Source organism: Salmo trutta, unplaced genomic scaffold, assembly GCF_901001165.1.
Source record: "Salmo trutta unplaced genomic scaffold, fSalTru1.1, whole genome shotgun sequence".
Lineage (NCBI taxonomy): Eukaryota > Metazoa > Chordata > Actinopteri > Salmoniformes > Salmonidae > Salmo > Salmo trutta.
This window is the reverse complement of record NW_021822961.1, coordinates 1-15,021: the sequence shown is the minus strand read 5'-3', so window position 1 is coordinate 15,021 and position 15,021 is coordinate 1. Positions and strand designations below refer to the sequence as shown.

General features: G+C 41.9%; 1 protein-coding gene across 1 annotated transcript; it reads left to right on the top strand.

Moving 5' to 3' along the window:
• Window positions 1-4,978: 4,978 nt before the first annotated feature.
• LOC115187595 (uncharacterized protein KIAA0754) lies at window positions 4,979-11,771 on the top strand. Its single transcript, XM_029746548.1, has 11 exons — window positions 4,979-6,966; window positions 7,105-7,186; window positions 7,368-7,437; window positions 7,603-7,714; window positions 9,028-9,098; window positions 9,258-9,925; window positions 10,685-10,902; window positions 11,009-11,065; window positions 11,169-11,268; window positions 11,368-11,541; window positions 11,662-11,771. The coding sequence occupies exons 1-10, from the start codon at window positions 6,952-6,954 to the stop codon at window positions 11,538-11,540; spliced, it is 1,566 nt and encodes a 521-aa protein (XP_029602408.1). The 5' UTR covers window positions 4,979-6,951; the 3' UTR covers window position 11,541; window positions 11,662-11,771.
• Window positions 11,772-15,021: the final 3,250 nt, after the last annotated feature.

Genomic DNA, 15,021 nt, shown 5'->3' with positions numbered 1-15,021 from the left:
CAGATTAGTTTATACCTCCCTTGCCTTGGATGTTCCTCTGTCAGTAACTAAAATGGTTGATACGAAATGATTTAACTTCATATAGAGGAATAAACCACATTATTTTAGAAAAGCGGTAATATGTACCAAGGTGAGGGAGGGTTGAATGCTCTGGATTTTTAAGCCTCATAATATTTCAAATTAAATGAATGCAAAACTATTTAAGAAATAAGGATTGCATCTGGAATATCATCCCTAATTTAATATTCCAACAAATTGGTGGTCTAGAATTCTTACTCAAATACAACTTTGATGTGGGTAAAATCCCTATTAAGCTTGCAAACTTTCATAAACAAGTACTTCTAACTTGGAACCTCATGTACAAACACAATTTATCCCCTAATAGGTATACAATCTGGAATAATAAAGACATCAAATACAAAAACAAGTCTTTGTTTTTCCAGAACTGGTTTGACAACAACATTATTTGGGTTAAACAATTACTGAACAATGATGGACAACTATATGATTATCCAGAATTTATTAGAACACACAATGTTACATTCACTCCTGAGGAGTATCAAATTGTTGTTAGAGCTGTCCCTAAAGGTGCTATTCTTCTTTTAGGAGAATATAACAATACTACCAAGTGCAACTGTTGAGGATTTTGTAGCCTCAATACAATTAGAAGGAATTGACATTGTAAACTATAAATGTAATAACATGTATATAAGGAAACTATGTCAATATGTTACTATTCCCTCTGTTAAAATGTACTGGAATGCAGCCCGAGGACAAGTGAACTGGAACAAAGTTTCGTTGTTATCTGGTAAATATTGTATATCTAATAAGGTGAAAGAAGTATCATACAAACTCATTCATAGAATCTACTCTTTAAAGACCTTTATTATACACAGATTTAAAATAGCTATTGATAACAAATGTGTATTTTGTGATTGTGACCCAGAGACTCTTGACCATTTATTTTGGGACTGCTCTTATGTCAGAAGATTTTGGTGTGAGTTAGAAGATTTTAGTGTAAAAGAAACAACTATTAATGTAAATTTGAAAGACTATATTATGTTTTATTTTGAACCAAATGATATGGACCCTGATTTAACTTTCATTGTTAATTTGTTTATCTTTCATGGAAGATTCTTTGTCCATAAAATGAAGTGGGCAGAGAACAAACCCCTTTTCACATTATTTAAGATAGAATTGAAATATTATTTTGAAATGATCAGTAAACATCAAAAAAGCAATACGCACCATAAAAGTATTTAACAAATTGAAAATGAATCTTGATATCAGGGGCGAAAATCTGATATCAACTTTGGAGGGGACAATTACATGACATTTTCTCAAGAGCAATTCCTGAGGGGGACACCAAAAGTAGTGCTGTAACACATAGCCTACATTGTAATATGGTAAATGTATATTGAGGAACCAAAGAAATACGGTGTTTGCCCGTACTCCTAACTACCGGTACCCAAAACTACACAACTAATCACAACAGCAATACCATTGCCTTTAACAAATCTTAGTTCAGTCACCAGTTTAAGTTGAGAGTGGGGGTATCCATGGCATTTTCCAATTATGTTCCTATTTTACAAGTCAAAAAAATTGAGAACCTTTCATAATGTTGCCAAACAAAGACTCAACAAACTTACCTGAGACTCCCTGTCTCTGCCAGTCTGTCCCTGCATAGCTGTCCCCAACTCTGCTGTCTGTGTGCCATCTGTTGCCTGCTCTGCCTAATGACATCATTGTGAAACATTTCCATTAGAATTTCATTTCTTTCTTATGAACATTTTATCAACTAGTCTGAGATATTAGGCTACTAGGGTTCTTACTTTGCGTTTTGGTGTACTGAAAAATACTCTGATGTCCGTCTTTTATTTTTCTGCCATTTTTCTACCTGACTGGCTGGCTGGCTACACACACACACAGTGTGTAGGTTATTTACAGTAGGAGATGGGCTTCTATCATCTTCTATCATTCTATTTGGGCTTCGATCTAAAAGGTAGCTAGCAAATGTGAAACGGATTAAAATGACAAGAGTTGACAGCTGTATGAGTTCACCATTTACACAACATATGCTGCAACCTTTTGTAATTTTAATAGTTTGTTTCATATTGGCTGGCTTCCAACAATAGCTGAATTTGCAAAGCTAGCGAGCACCAATTCAGTTTCAGTGGTGTTTGCTATAATCTTTGCTACCCGGGTTAAATAAAGGTGAAATAAAATAAATGATTAAAAGTTCCCTTGCGACAATTTAGCTTTTGCAACGAGACCATTAAATATATTTAAGACAATGGTAGAAGAGAGTGTAGTTCTGTTCAGTTTGGACTTCAGTTTATCGCTAACCTTATCACAGGGACTTTGAAGCACTAACTTACATCATCTGCATGCTGATCTTGGAATAAATTGACGATAGCAAAGATTCCATCTTTGACGACGCCACATAAATGGAATAGGTACTAGCTAGCTTAATAGTTAATATTTGCGCGCTAGCTCTGCATATTCAGCTAGTGTGTGTGCGCGATTGACTGGATTAACCTTACGTCAGTTACGTTCATTGAGTGCCTTTCAGACAGTAGACACGACCCCTCTGTTACCTTGCCAACTAAGGAACTGGCAGTGGATCAAACCATTGTGAGGCAAAGGGTGGGGGGGTCGCAATCTTTTGAAACTTAAAAACGCGCTATTAAGTGTCTATAATCAGCACAATTGCTTTCATTGCGTATTATTAATATTATTTAAATTACATAGTTATGTTTCAGTGATATATTGGGGGGGACAAATCATATTTTTCCCAGGATGGGAGGGGTCGTGTCCCCCCCCGTCCCCCCCGGGATTTCCGCCCCTGCTTGATATGTAATACACCTGTCTTTTAGGTTTTGTACTCTTGTTTGTATATTTCTGTTTTTTTTTGTATTTGTTGTGTTCATAATAAAAAAAAATATAATAAATTAAAAAAGAAGACGCATGCATATTGTCGGCCAGTCGGCCTACAAGTATTTTTGCAATAGAAATATAATCACTAAGATTGTGATTATAGCCAGTTTGTTTTACAAGTGTGTGCACAGTTAACAGGCATAGGCTGAATGCATTGCACTTCTCGTTGTGGCTGCACTTTGGATATTATTAATTTAATTTTGGACGTTGTGATAGCCATTTCATCCGAAACATTATTACCAATGCACAGTTGTCTGATTATGCATATGGAATAAATGCACTTCTTGTTGTTGTCGCATTTTGGATGTATTGTATTGTTATTGCTGAAAGACTTCAGTGCATGGGCGCTGCCCGATGCTGAAGTATATCACCTTGGCACGTGAAAGGCGTTTTGTCATTGCCTTGTGGTCACTTGTATTAGGCTTATAGCTATTTTGTTGAATATTCTTTGGCCAAATTCAATTAAAAACTACATTTACATCGAAAAAGAACAACAACAAAAAAAACGTTATACTTTGTGAGAAAACCCTAAAATTGTTCCTCAGCTAGAAATGTTCCACCCTCTCATGTCGCCATCTTGACCATGTCCCTGATTTCATGGAGCTCTCCTGCGCATCATTTACTTCACAAAATCCCGCAAACGTGAAAACGCCAGAAATAAACATCGCGAGATTGTAAATATGTGTGAGAGTCAGAGATTTGAAAGCAGACGCTTTCATCCCAAACGATGTACAGTAATGCGTACATACTGTAACGACCCTGGGTTTATAAGCGCGGAAATCGACTCTGCCGCTGGAGCATGCTTTTGCGGCACAGTCGATAGCGCGCCGGACTTCGGGCTTGAAGGTCGAGGGTTCGAGACTTGCTCCCTGCCTGTTCATTACATTGGTGTCAGAAGTGATCGGACCTTGCATCCACGACAGTGCGTGTGCTTGGCCGGTGAGCGCGTTCCTGTAAGACGTTGAGTCGCAAGCTAGCGCGAGGACGCGCTCTTTGAAAGGAGGGAGTAGTGTAACGACCCTGGGTTTATAAGCGCGGAAATCGACTCTGCCGGACGAGCATGCTTTTGCGGCACAGTCGATAGCGCGCCGGACTTCGGGCTTGAAGGTCGAGGGTTCGAGACCTGCTCCCTGCCTGCTGTTCATTACATTGGTGTCGGAAGTGATCGGACCTTGCATCCACGACAGTGCGTGTGCTTGGCCGGTGAGCGCGTTCCTGTAAGACGTTGAGTCGCAAGCTAGCGCGAGGACGCGCTCTTTGAAAGGAGGGAGTAGTGTAACGACCCTGGGTTTATAAGCGCGGAAATCGACTCTGCCGCTGGAGCATGCTTTTGCGGCACAGTCGATAGCGCGCCGGACTTCGGGCTTGAAGGTCGAGGGTTCGAGACTTGCTCCCTGCCTGTTCATTACAATTTTAGGGTTTTCTCACAAAGTATAACGTTTTTTTTGTTGTTGTTCTTTTTCGATGTAAATGTAGTTTTTAATTGAATTTGGCCAAAGAATATTCAACAAAATAGCTATAAGCCTAATACAAGTGACCACAAGGCAATGACAAAACGCCTTTCACGTGCCAAGGTGCAAAGTGCAGCCACAACGAGAAGTGCAATGCATTCAGCCTATGCCTGTTAACTGTGCACACACTTGTAAAACAAACTGGCTATAATCACAATCTTAGTGATTATATTTCTATTGCAAAAATATTTGCGCGCTAGCTCTGCATATTCAGCTAGTGTGTGTGCGCGATTGACTGGATTAACCTTACGTCAGTTACGTTCATTGAGTGCCTTTCAGACAGTAGACACGACCCCTCTGTTACCTTGCCAACTAAGGAACTGGCAGTGGATCAAACCATTGTGAGGCAAAGGGTGGGGGGGTCGCAATCTTTGAAACTTAAAAACGCGCTATTAAGTGTCTATAATCAGCACAATTGCTTTCATTGCGTATTATTAATATTATTTAAATTACATAGTTATGTTTCAGTGATATATTGGGGGGGACAAATCATATTTTTCCCAGGATGGGAGGGGTCGTGTCCCCCCCCGTCCCCCCCGGGATTTCCGCCCCTGCTTGATATGTAATACACCTGTCTTTTAGGTTTTGTACTCTTGTTTGTATATTTCTGTTTTTTTTTGTATTTGTTGTGTTCATAATAAAAAAAATATAATAAATTAAAAAAGAAGACGCATGCATATTGTCGGCCAGTCGGCCTACAAGTATTTTTGCAATAGAAATATAATCACTAAGATTGTGATTATAGCCAGTTCGTTTTACAAGTGTGTGCACAGTTAACAGGCATAGGCTGAATGCATTGCACTTCTCGTTGTGGCTGCACTTTGGATATTATTAATTTAATTTTGGACGTTGTGATAGCCATTTCATCCGAAACATTATTACCAATGCACAGTTGTCTGATTATGCATATGGAATAAATGCACTTCTTGTTGTTGTCGCATTTTGGATGTATTGTATTGTTATTGCTGAAAGACTTCAGTGCATGGGCGCTGCCCGATGCTGAAGTATATCACCTTGGCACGTGAAAGGCGTTTTGTCATTGCCTTGTGGTCACTTGTATTAGGCTTATAGCTATTTTGTTGAATATTCTTTGGCCAAATTCAATTAAAAACTACATTTACATCGAAAAAGAACAACAACAAAAAAAACGTTATACTTTGTGAGAAAACCCTAAAATTGTTCCTCAGCTAGAAATGTTCCACCCTCTCATGTCGCCATCTTGACCATGTCCCTGATTTCATGGAGCTCTCCTGCGCATCATTTACTTCACAAAATCCCGCAAACGTGAAAACGCCAGAAATAAACATCGCGAGATTGTAAATATGTGTGAGAGTCAGAGATTTGAAAGCAGACGCTTTCATCCCAAACGATGTACAGTAATGCGTACATACATTTTACTTTTGGGTGGCCCAGGGAAATTAGACTTTTTCGAGCTTTTCGGAGCAATTTTTGAATCTCTTTCTTTGTAATACTGTATGTATTCAATCATTTCGAATTGATCACTTCCCACTGGGCACATACATCAATTCAATGTTTATTCCACGTTGGTTCAACGTAATTTAATGGAAATTACATGGATATTGTGTCACGATGAATTTTATAATCTGCAGTCAATTTAATGATGTTTTCATGTGCCATGATTCTGACATTTGACATATGATCCTCATAGGATTAGGCTACATAATTACAGTAAATGTAATCTCAATTCAATACGATGTGCATATACTGTACATATAGCCAATATAGCTATTAAACCCATGTTCAGTGACTGTAATCTGTGACGCAAGTGGCCTAATATGTTTGTGACGTTCCATGGAACCCACGGTATTGTTTAAACTACATTCTGATTGGCTTGCAGGTTATTCTACAGTGTAAATTATAAATGAAAACGTGCTTTTATATCAGTGTTACAGATTCACACTACCGAGCGTGTCTCAACCCGTACCGCGCTTTTATCTGCCTAAAGGTATCTTCACTCACGACTGGATAGTCCTTTTGGATACGCTTGTCCAAGGTAAGGATATGCGTCAAGCTGTAGCCTACTTTTAATGTTTTAGTTCCGAACTCAAGTTACTCCAGTCAAGTGATTAATCGTAAAAGTTAGTTGTTTTGACTGAGCAGTCCAATGGCCAATGCTGTTTTGGGACTATGAGATCCTCGGCTATATACTATGATGAGCAAATAACGTGCATAGATTATGCATTAGGCATTGCACAAGTCAGTGTTTAGGTCAGAATATAAAGTTGCTACTTCCGTCAACTCAAGTTACTCAAGTCAAGTGATTAATCGTAAGAGTTAGTTGTTTTGACTGTCAAAACAAATAACTTTGATGGAATATTCCAAATTACAATGGCAATAATGCATCACAACTTCACAATATTACTTGTATTTCAATGATTCATCCAGGCCCAAGACATAAAGTCGCCTGAAAGCTGTGTAGCAATCATTCCATTGCTGACCCATAGGATGGTAATCACATACATGATTGGCTTAATCTAGAATCATGGATACCTTTCATGTGAGTTCTCACACACCAGATTTTTTTACATACCTCAGAAGGAAGATACCTCAATATCTGGAAGCACTGTCTCATGTACAATTGTTAATGCTATCTCTGAAATGTCTAACAAAATGTTGACCTGATCATTTCATCAAGACCTTCTCATCACAAGTTGGAACTAGTGGTCAACATTGGGGCAATGCAGCCCAAAATAACAGGGGCCAATATTTTCATGGAGGTAAGCACTACACTTCTGATGGGTTTAAAGATTGTATTACATTATCTAAAAGTGAGAAAGTAAACCCCAGCTGTAGTTATTATTTTCACAGGGAAGGACAATCCCCATTATGACATGAACGTTTCATTGCTGAACAACCATAGATATTTTTCTTCTAATTTGGCTCCCGTTCCTCCAACAGGGAGCAAGACCTGCCAGCAGAGCTCACTGGAGCAGGGAGACATCCCGTCATCCTTTTGGCACCTGACAAAGTACACTTTTTTTCTTCTAAATAACTCTATAGTAACATCTTCTGCACAAAGTTACATTCCTAATAAGATTGGTGTTAAGTGAGAAAGAATCCTATAGATGGTCCCATGGGCATGGTCTGAAGCCTCTCTTCATCGCAGTATGCTGAACCACCTGATTTCTTGCAGGCTTGAGATTCAGATCCTGCTGAACGATGTTAAGCAGTCGATTAACCACATGCAGGGGACGCTGAACACCTTGCAGGGGCAGTGTATTGAGTTGCAGACTGCCATATCTAAGGTAGTGTCAGATGAGTCTCAGATACAGAAGAATAAGTCTATGATGTTATGGTGATAATGATTGAGATGGTGATTATAATAATGATGACTAGCGGTACCCCACCCTACGGGCGGTAAATCATTGGATCTGATTAATTCAATTCAATGCAATTCAATCTTAGAGGACTGCAACCATAGAAATACAATGTATTTACACTAATAATAAGCTATTGTCAACTTCCCGTCTATGGTTATCTTGCTCATTGCTCACTGTCAATTGCTGATTGTTACCCTATGTGTGCAACTATTACTGATTTCTCACAGAATAATTATTTGGTTGCAAATGTACCTGGGGCCATGTAAATAATTGTTAGGCTACTCATTTTGAATCCACCGGTGGCAACTTGTGTGACCATAAAAGTCTGTGTGCGACTGGGCACAGTAAAATAATTTGGTTACTGACCTGCCCTACATCATAGAAGGCCCTTCAAGTCGGAACTAGGAAATTCTGACATTTCTGACTCGCTAACTCGTTATGGAATGATGATTTCAAGTTTCCCACTTGTGAAGTATGAGAATCAACCAGTAGGAAGCTCTACACTAATAACTTACATTCATTTCAAATCTGAGGTTCCAAGTTTCCGATGGCATGTGAATTTTTCAATAGTTGCCATGGTAATTTTGAATGTTCAGTCAGTGAGCATTATGGGTAATTGTCCTACATACTTACATGAAATGCTGTAGTAACAGTGCCATTCCAAACACAATAAATGTGAAAATTAACAAAGATACAAAATATTGCTTAAGTGAAGAAAATCAGCTCAAAATTGTAGGAGGAAATGCCCCTGCAGCAGGGAAGCTTACGGTATTATAATATATTGTAGATAACGTTAATATAATTTGTGTATTTACATTATCAGTACACATACAAATGAAAGTATATGCTAGGGATTGATCTACACTGAGTGAACAAAACATTAAGAACACCTATTGAGTTGCCCCCCCTTGCAGTTCTTGACACAAACCGGTGCGCCTGGCACCTACTACCAGGCGCACCGGTTTGCTTATTCACACTCTGAATGACACACATACACAATCCATGTCTCAATTGTCTAAAAATCATTCTTTAACCTGTCTCCTCCCCTTCATCTACACTAAGAAGATTTAACAATTGACATCAATAACTGATGATAGCTTTCACCTGATTAATCTATGTCACGGAAAGAGAAGGTGTTCTTAATGTTTAACACACTCAGTGTATGTGTCAATGATGTTATAGATTCCAAGTGGTTGATTTTTTAGGGAATTACTATATGCTCTATGTTATACCTGCAGATCATCACAGCAGCCGAAGTTGCTGCACAGAGGGAGGAGATCCTCCAAACAGCCAGTGTCCCTGCACAGAGGGAGGGGATTCTCCAAACAGCCAGTGTCCCTGCACAGAGGGAGGGGATTCTCCAAACAGCCAGTGTCCCTGCGCAGAGGGAGGGGATTCTCTCAGCAGCTAGCATCAATGCACAGAGGGAGGAGATCCTCCGATCATCCGGCCTCCTCCCTGCACAGAGGGAGGGGATCCTCCAAACAGCCAGTGTCCCTGCGCAGAGGGAGGGGATTCTCTCAGCAGCTAGCATCAATGCACAGAGGGAGGAGATCCTCCGATCATCAGGCCTCATCCCTGCACAGAGGGACGGGATCCTCCAAACAGCCAGTGTCCCTGCGCAGAGGGAGGGAATCGTACCAATGGCCAGCGTCCCAGCGCACAGCGAGGGGATTGTCCCAAAGGCTAGTGTCCCTGCTGAGAGGGAGGAGGTCCTCCGAGCATCAGGCCTCATGCCTGCACATAAGGAGGGGATCCTCCGAGCATCAGGCCTCATCCCTGTACAGAGGGAGGGGATTCTTCCAGCAGCTTCTATCACTGCGCGGAAGAAGAAGATCCTCAGAGCATCACACGTCACCCATGCACAAAGGGAGTTGATCCTCCTGATGGCCAGTGTCACTGCGCAGAGGAAAGGACTCTTCCCAAAGGCCAGCGTCCCTGCTCACAGGGAGTGGATCGTCCCAAAGGCTAGTGTCCCTGCAGAGAGGGAGGAGATCTTCCTCACAACCAGTGTCCCTGTGAAGAATGGAAACAATCATCCACAACCACCTCCCATCATCCCCATGGTGGCACCACTGTGGAAATGGGATGGTGGAGCATGTACTCCACCTGTGGATTTCTATTCCAAGAGAAGAGGTCACTTAACCTTACCTAATTAGTAAAGAAATTACCATTGTGATAGCGTGAGAATAAGTTGTGATAGATTAAATGTATGGCTCATGTGAGTATATAGCTGTAATACTTTCATGCATTTTCTCCATACAACAGGTTTAGCTCCATTTTACTTTTACATTTTAGTCATTTAGCAGACGCTCTTATCCAGAGCGACTTACAGTAGTGAGTGTATACATTTTCATATTCAGGTGAATCTCTCCAGGATTTCGCATGGGTTTTTTGGATATTAGCTGATAAATATGCTAGATTTTGCAGCGACAATTATGACATTTTGCATAGCAATATGCAATTGTTTTGTCCAATTTGTTGCAAAAATGCGCTGACAAGGAAAAAACTGTGTTGACGTCTGGCTTGATTGAACCATATTATGCAGTCAATGTGCGGTGATTGGTTGAAATTGCGAGCCCTCTTTTTGTACTGTGGTAATGGGTCAGTTCTATGCAATAATATTGTGATGACGTGACTATTTTATTCAGAAATAGTTTGGTGATTGGTCAAATTTGTAAGCCCTCACATAATATGCAGGGAATTGTTGACTTTGCAACCAAAACAATGCGATCGCAGAGTCCTGGAGTAACCTCCCAGTAATCCCTGTGACTGCGTGTTGGTTAAGATTGGGTTGTAACAGAGTATCAGAGCGAGACGTTTCTACCTGGCAGCTAGTAATTGTTCTGTGTGGTGACATGAGCAGAGTGGCCTGACTTCTCCCACTTATTACAGATGTCCGACTTAGATATGTTGAGCATCCTGCTATGATGTCCATCACCAAGCCGGAACATTCCGATGCCAACCCTCAGTGCCAGACTGGCAGCCGGCCGGTGGCTGAGCCCGAGACCCCTGCTGTTCACAATAACAGTGGAGGCTGGCTCAGCTGGGTCTTTGGGAGTGGAAGAGTTAATAAGAAGGAGGTTCATCTACCTGAGGACAAAGACAGATCTGTAAGGAACTGGTTATTAACACTTTATTCTATGTAGAGACAATTGAGTGGATAAAAAAAAAGACAATTTGTGGCTTTCTTCACATTGCTAATATCTTCTTCCTCAGATTGTCTGGGATCCAACTCTGCACAGATGGGTTAACAAAACTGAGCCCAAGGCTGAGGTACACACTTAAATTCAAAGAAATAAAAACAGTGAACAACCATTGTATTTCAACTGTGATAATATTACTAACAATTTGGAAAATGTGTTGATGTGTTTTACAGAACAAGTGTGTACCACCACCTCCACCGATGGGGACCTATGGATATCAGGGGAACACTGGCAGTGTCCCCAAAGGAGTGAATCCTTACTCTATGAAAGCAGGTGAATATTGCTTTAGAATACATGTGGTTTAACCAAGACTGTGTCAGCCAATCATAGATGTCCCTGGTGGTCCCCTGCTAACACCTTTCCCACTACCAGCAGGTCTATGGGGCAGCAGATACCCTACAATGCATGACAATGATGGGACCAACTCAAAGCCTCCAAGCCATGGGCCTGGACTGCTTCCTAGACAGCTCTCTGGCTTGCTCCCTCCTTCACACTTTGACCTCATGGCACCAATGGTTGTGCCACCTGACACTCTACCCTACTGAGGTATGACTCTGGAAAATCCTTCCAAATTGTATCCATTCATCATTAACTGAGATTTTACTTTAACATAGCAAATGGCTGAAGTAGCAAGGATGTTAACTATTTTTTATTTTTGTCCAACAGGCCATTTGCCCAGAGGGGATTTGCCATACATAGATTTTTTTCAGCATTAAAAATGTATTAAAACACACTTTTAATTAAATCTCTCCTTTGTGTCCTCATGTTCACATTAATTTGATGTGTTCTATCATCATTTACAATGCTTATTGCTTCTGCATTGCTTTACGTTACAGACAAGTATACTGCTTAAAACAATAAAGGGAACACTAAAATAACACATCCTAGATCTGAATGAATGATATAATCTTATTAAATACTTTTTTCTTTACATAGTTGAATGTGCTGACAACAAAATCACACAAAAATAATTAATGGAAATCCGATTTATCAACCCATGGAGGTCTGGATTTGGAGTCACACTCAAAATTAAAGTGGAAAACCACACTACAGGCTGATCCAACTTTGATGTAATGTCCTTAAAACAAGTCAAAATGAGGCTCATTAGTGTGTGTGGCCTCCACGTGCCTGTATGACCTCCCCACAACGCCTGGGCATGCTCCTGATGAGTTGGCGGATGGTCTCCTGAGGGATCTCCTCCCAGACTTGGACTAAAGCATCCGCCAACTCCTGGACAGTCTGTGGTGCAACGTGGCGTTGGTGGATGGAGTGAGACATGATGTCCCAGATGTGCTCAATTGGATTCAGGTCTGGGGAACGGGTGGGCCAGTTCATAGCATCAATGCCTTCCTCTTGCAGGAACTGCTGGCACACTCCAGCCACATGAGGTCTAGCATTGTCTTGCATTAGGAGGAACCCAGGGCCAACCGCACCAGCATATGGTCTCACAAGGGGTCTGAGGATCTCATCTCGGTACCTATTGGCAGTCAGGCTACCTCTGGCGAGCACATGGAGGGCTGTGCAGCCCCCCAAAGAAATGCCACCCCACACCATGACTGACCCACCGCCAAACCGGTCATGCTGGAGGATGTTGCAGGCAGCAGAACGTTCTCCACGGCGTCTCCAGACTCTGTCACGTCTGTCACATGTTCTCAGTGTGAACCTACTTTCATCTGTGAAGAGCACAGGGCGCCAGTGGCGAATTTGCCAATCTTGGTGTTCTCTGGCAAATGCCAAACGTCCTGCACGGTGTTGGGCTGTAAGCACAACCCCCACCTGTGGACGTCGGGCCCTCATACCACCCTCATGGAGTCTGTTTCTGACCGTTTGAGCAGACACATGCACATTTGTGGCCTGCTGGAGGTCATTTTGCAGGGCTCTGGCAGTGCTCCTCCTGCTCCTCTATGCACAAAGGCGGAGGTAGCGGTCCTGCTGCTGGGTTGTTGCCCTCCTACGGCCTCCTCCACGTCTCCTGATGTACTGGCCTGTCTCCTCGTAGCGCCTCCATGCTCTGGACACTACGCTGACAGAAACAGCAAACCTTCTTGCCAGAGCTCGCATTGATGTGCCATCCTGGATGAGCTGCACTACCTGAGCCACTTGTGTGGGTTGTAGACTCCGTCTCATGCTACCACTAGAGTGAAAGCACCGCCAGCATTCAAAAGTGACCAAAACATCAGCCAGGAAGCATAGGAACTGAGAAGTGGTCTGTGGTCACCACCTGCAGAACCACTCCTTTATTGGGGGTGTCTTGCTAATTGCCTATAATTTCCACCTGTTGTCTATTCCATTTGCACAACAGCATGTGAAATTTATTGTCAATCGGTGTTGCTTCCTAAGTGGACAGTTTGATTTCACAGAAGTGTGATTGACTTGGAGTTACATTGTGTTGTTTAAGTGTTCCCTTTATTTTTTTGAGCAGTGTATATATTATACACATATATTTTATTTTAGACATTAGAAAAACATATTTTTGTGCATTTTGGATGTCCTACATTTACTTACTGTACAGACAAGTAGATTTTATACACATATTTAGATTTTTATTTTATTTTTTTATGTATTCCATAGACATAACGAAATATATTTAGATGCATTTTGAATTCCTAAATGTCAATATTTTTATTTTCTGTGTCACGTGTTTATGCCCATTTATGTACATCCTGTATATGTTACCCTTCCAATGAGCTTATCATATAAACTACAACGCGAAAAGTACGGTTTACTTCACTTTTAATCATGTCAGCACAGGTAACAGCCATTTACAGTCTTTGTTTACATTTACATTACATTTAAGTCATTTAGCAGATTCTCTTATTCAGAGCGACTTACAAATTGGTGCATTCACCTTATAATATCCAATGGAACAACCACTTTACAATAGTGCATCTAAATCTTTTAAGGGGGGAGGGGGGGTTAGAAGGATTACTTTATCCTATCCCAGGTATTCCTTAAAGAGGTGGGGTTTCAGGTGTCTCCGGAAGGTGGTGATTGACTCTGCTGTCCTGGCGTCGTGAGGGAGCTTGTTCCACCATTGGGGTGCCAGAGCAGCGAACAGTTTTGACTGGGCTGAGCGGGAACTGTGCTTCCTCAGAGGTAGGGAGGCGAGCAGGCCAGAGGTGGATGAACGCAGTGCCCTTGTTTGGGTGTAGGGCCTGATCAGAGCCTGAAGGTACGGAGGTGCCGTTCCCCTCACAGCTCCGTAGGCAAGCACCATGGTCTTGTAGTTTATCATTCTTACTCTTCCCAATTCACTTAAACTATATTTCTTTATTTCCCATGGGCTTCACCAGAGTACCCCCTAGTGGCTGGAATACAAGTGTATTAAGCCCCTTACAACACCCCCCTGCAAAAACAAACAAAATGTTGTCCCAAACATTTCACTGGCCTCAAAACTATAAACACATCAGAACGTCTCTAGTTGGTATCCTGATAAGAGCTTGGCAGCCCTAAAGCGTTATTGGTTAGAATGTGTCTGGGCCTCCTCTGCCGGGCTGAACGGCGGGGCAAGGTCATGGGTGACCCCAATGAATCAGTGTCCACTTCATCATGAGATGATTGAGTCTCTGAGCCCTCAGCTGTTTCCATATTTACCCCTGTCCTCTCCGGGCTCTCTCTGAGGACTGGCTGGCACTCCTTCACAGTGAAGTTTCTATCAGTCTGACGCCGTTCCTCACTATTATCTGATACTAGTTGTGTGCTACTCTGTCTGCTCTCTTCATCCCTATGTGGCCTATTGATGAATACTGGATAAGAATCCTCATCTGAGCTCTCACACTCAGCGCTCTCCCCATTTTGCTGATTTTGCTGGGGTGGTTCCCTTCTCCACAGACCTCTACTGGGTATTTCAACAGGTTCCTCAAATGGTAGGGAATTACATGACATGAGCATATTGCGATGCAGAACCCGGGCCCTGCCTGTACCCCTCTCGGGTTTGACCTCATAGACAGGGCTGTCATCACCTTTCCTGGTTACCACCACATGTATTTGGTCCTCCCAGTGTGATCTTAGCTTTCCCGGCCCCCC

What these genes read in the sequence shown, in the direction of transcription:
- LOC115187595 (XM_029746548.1), top strand. An exon ending in GGGCCAATATTTTCATGGAG is followed by an intron (nt 7,187 to 7,367) that starts GTAAGCACTACA and finishes TTCCTCCAACAG; the next exon opens with GGAGCAAGACCTGCCAGCAG. An exon ending in AAACTGAGCCCAAGGCTGAG is followed by an intron (nt 11,066 to 11,168) that starts GTACACACTTAA and finishes TGTGTTTTACAG; the next exon opens with AACAAGTGTGTACCACCACC.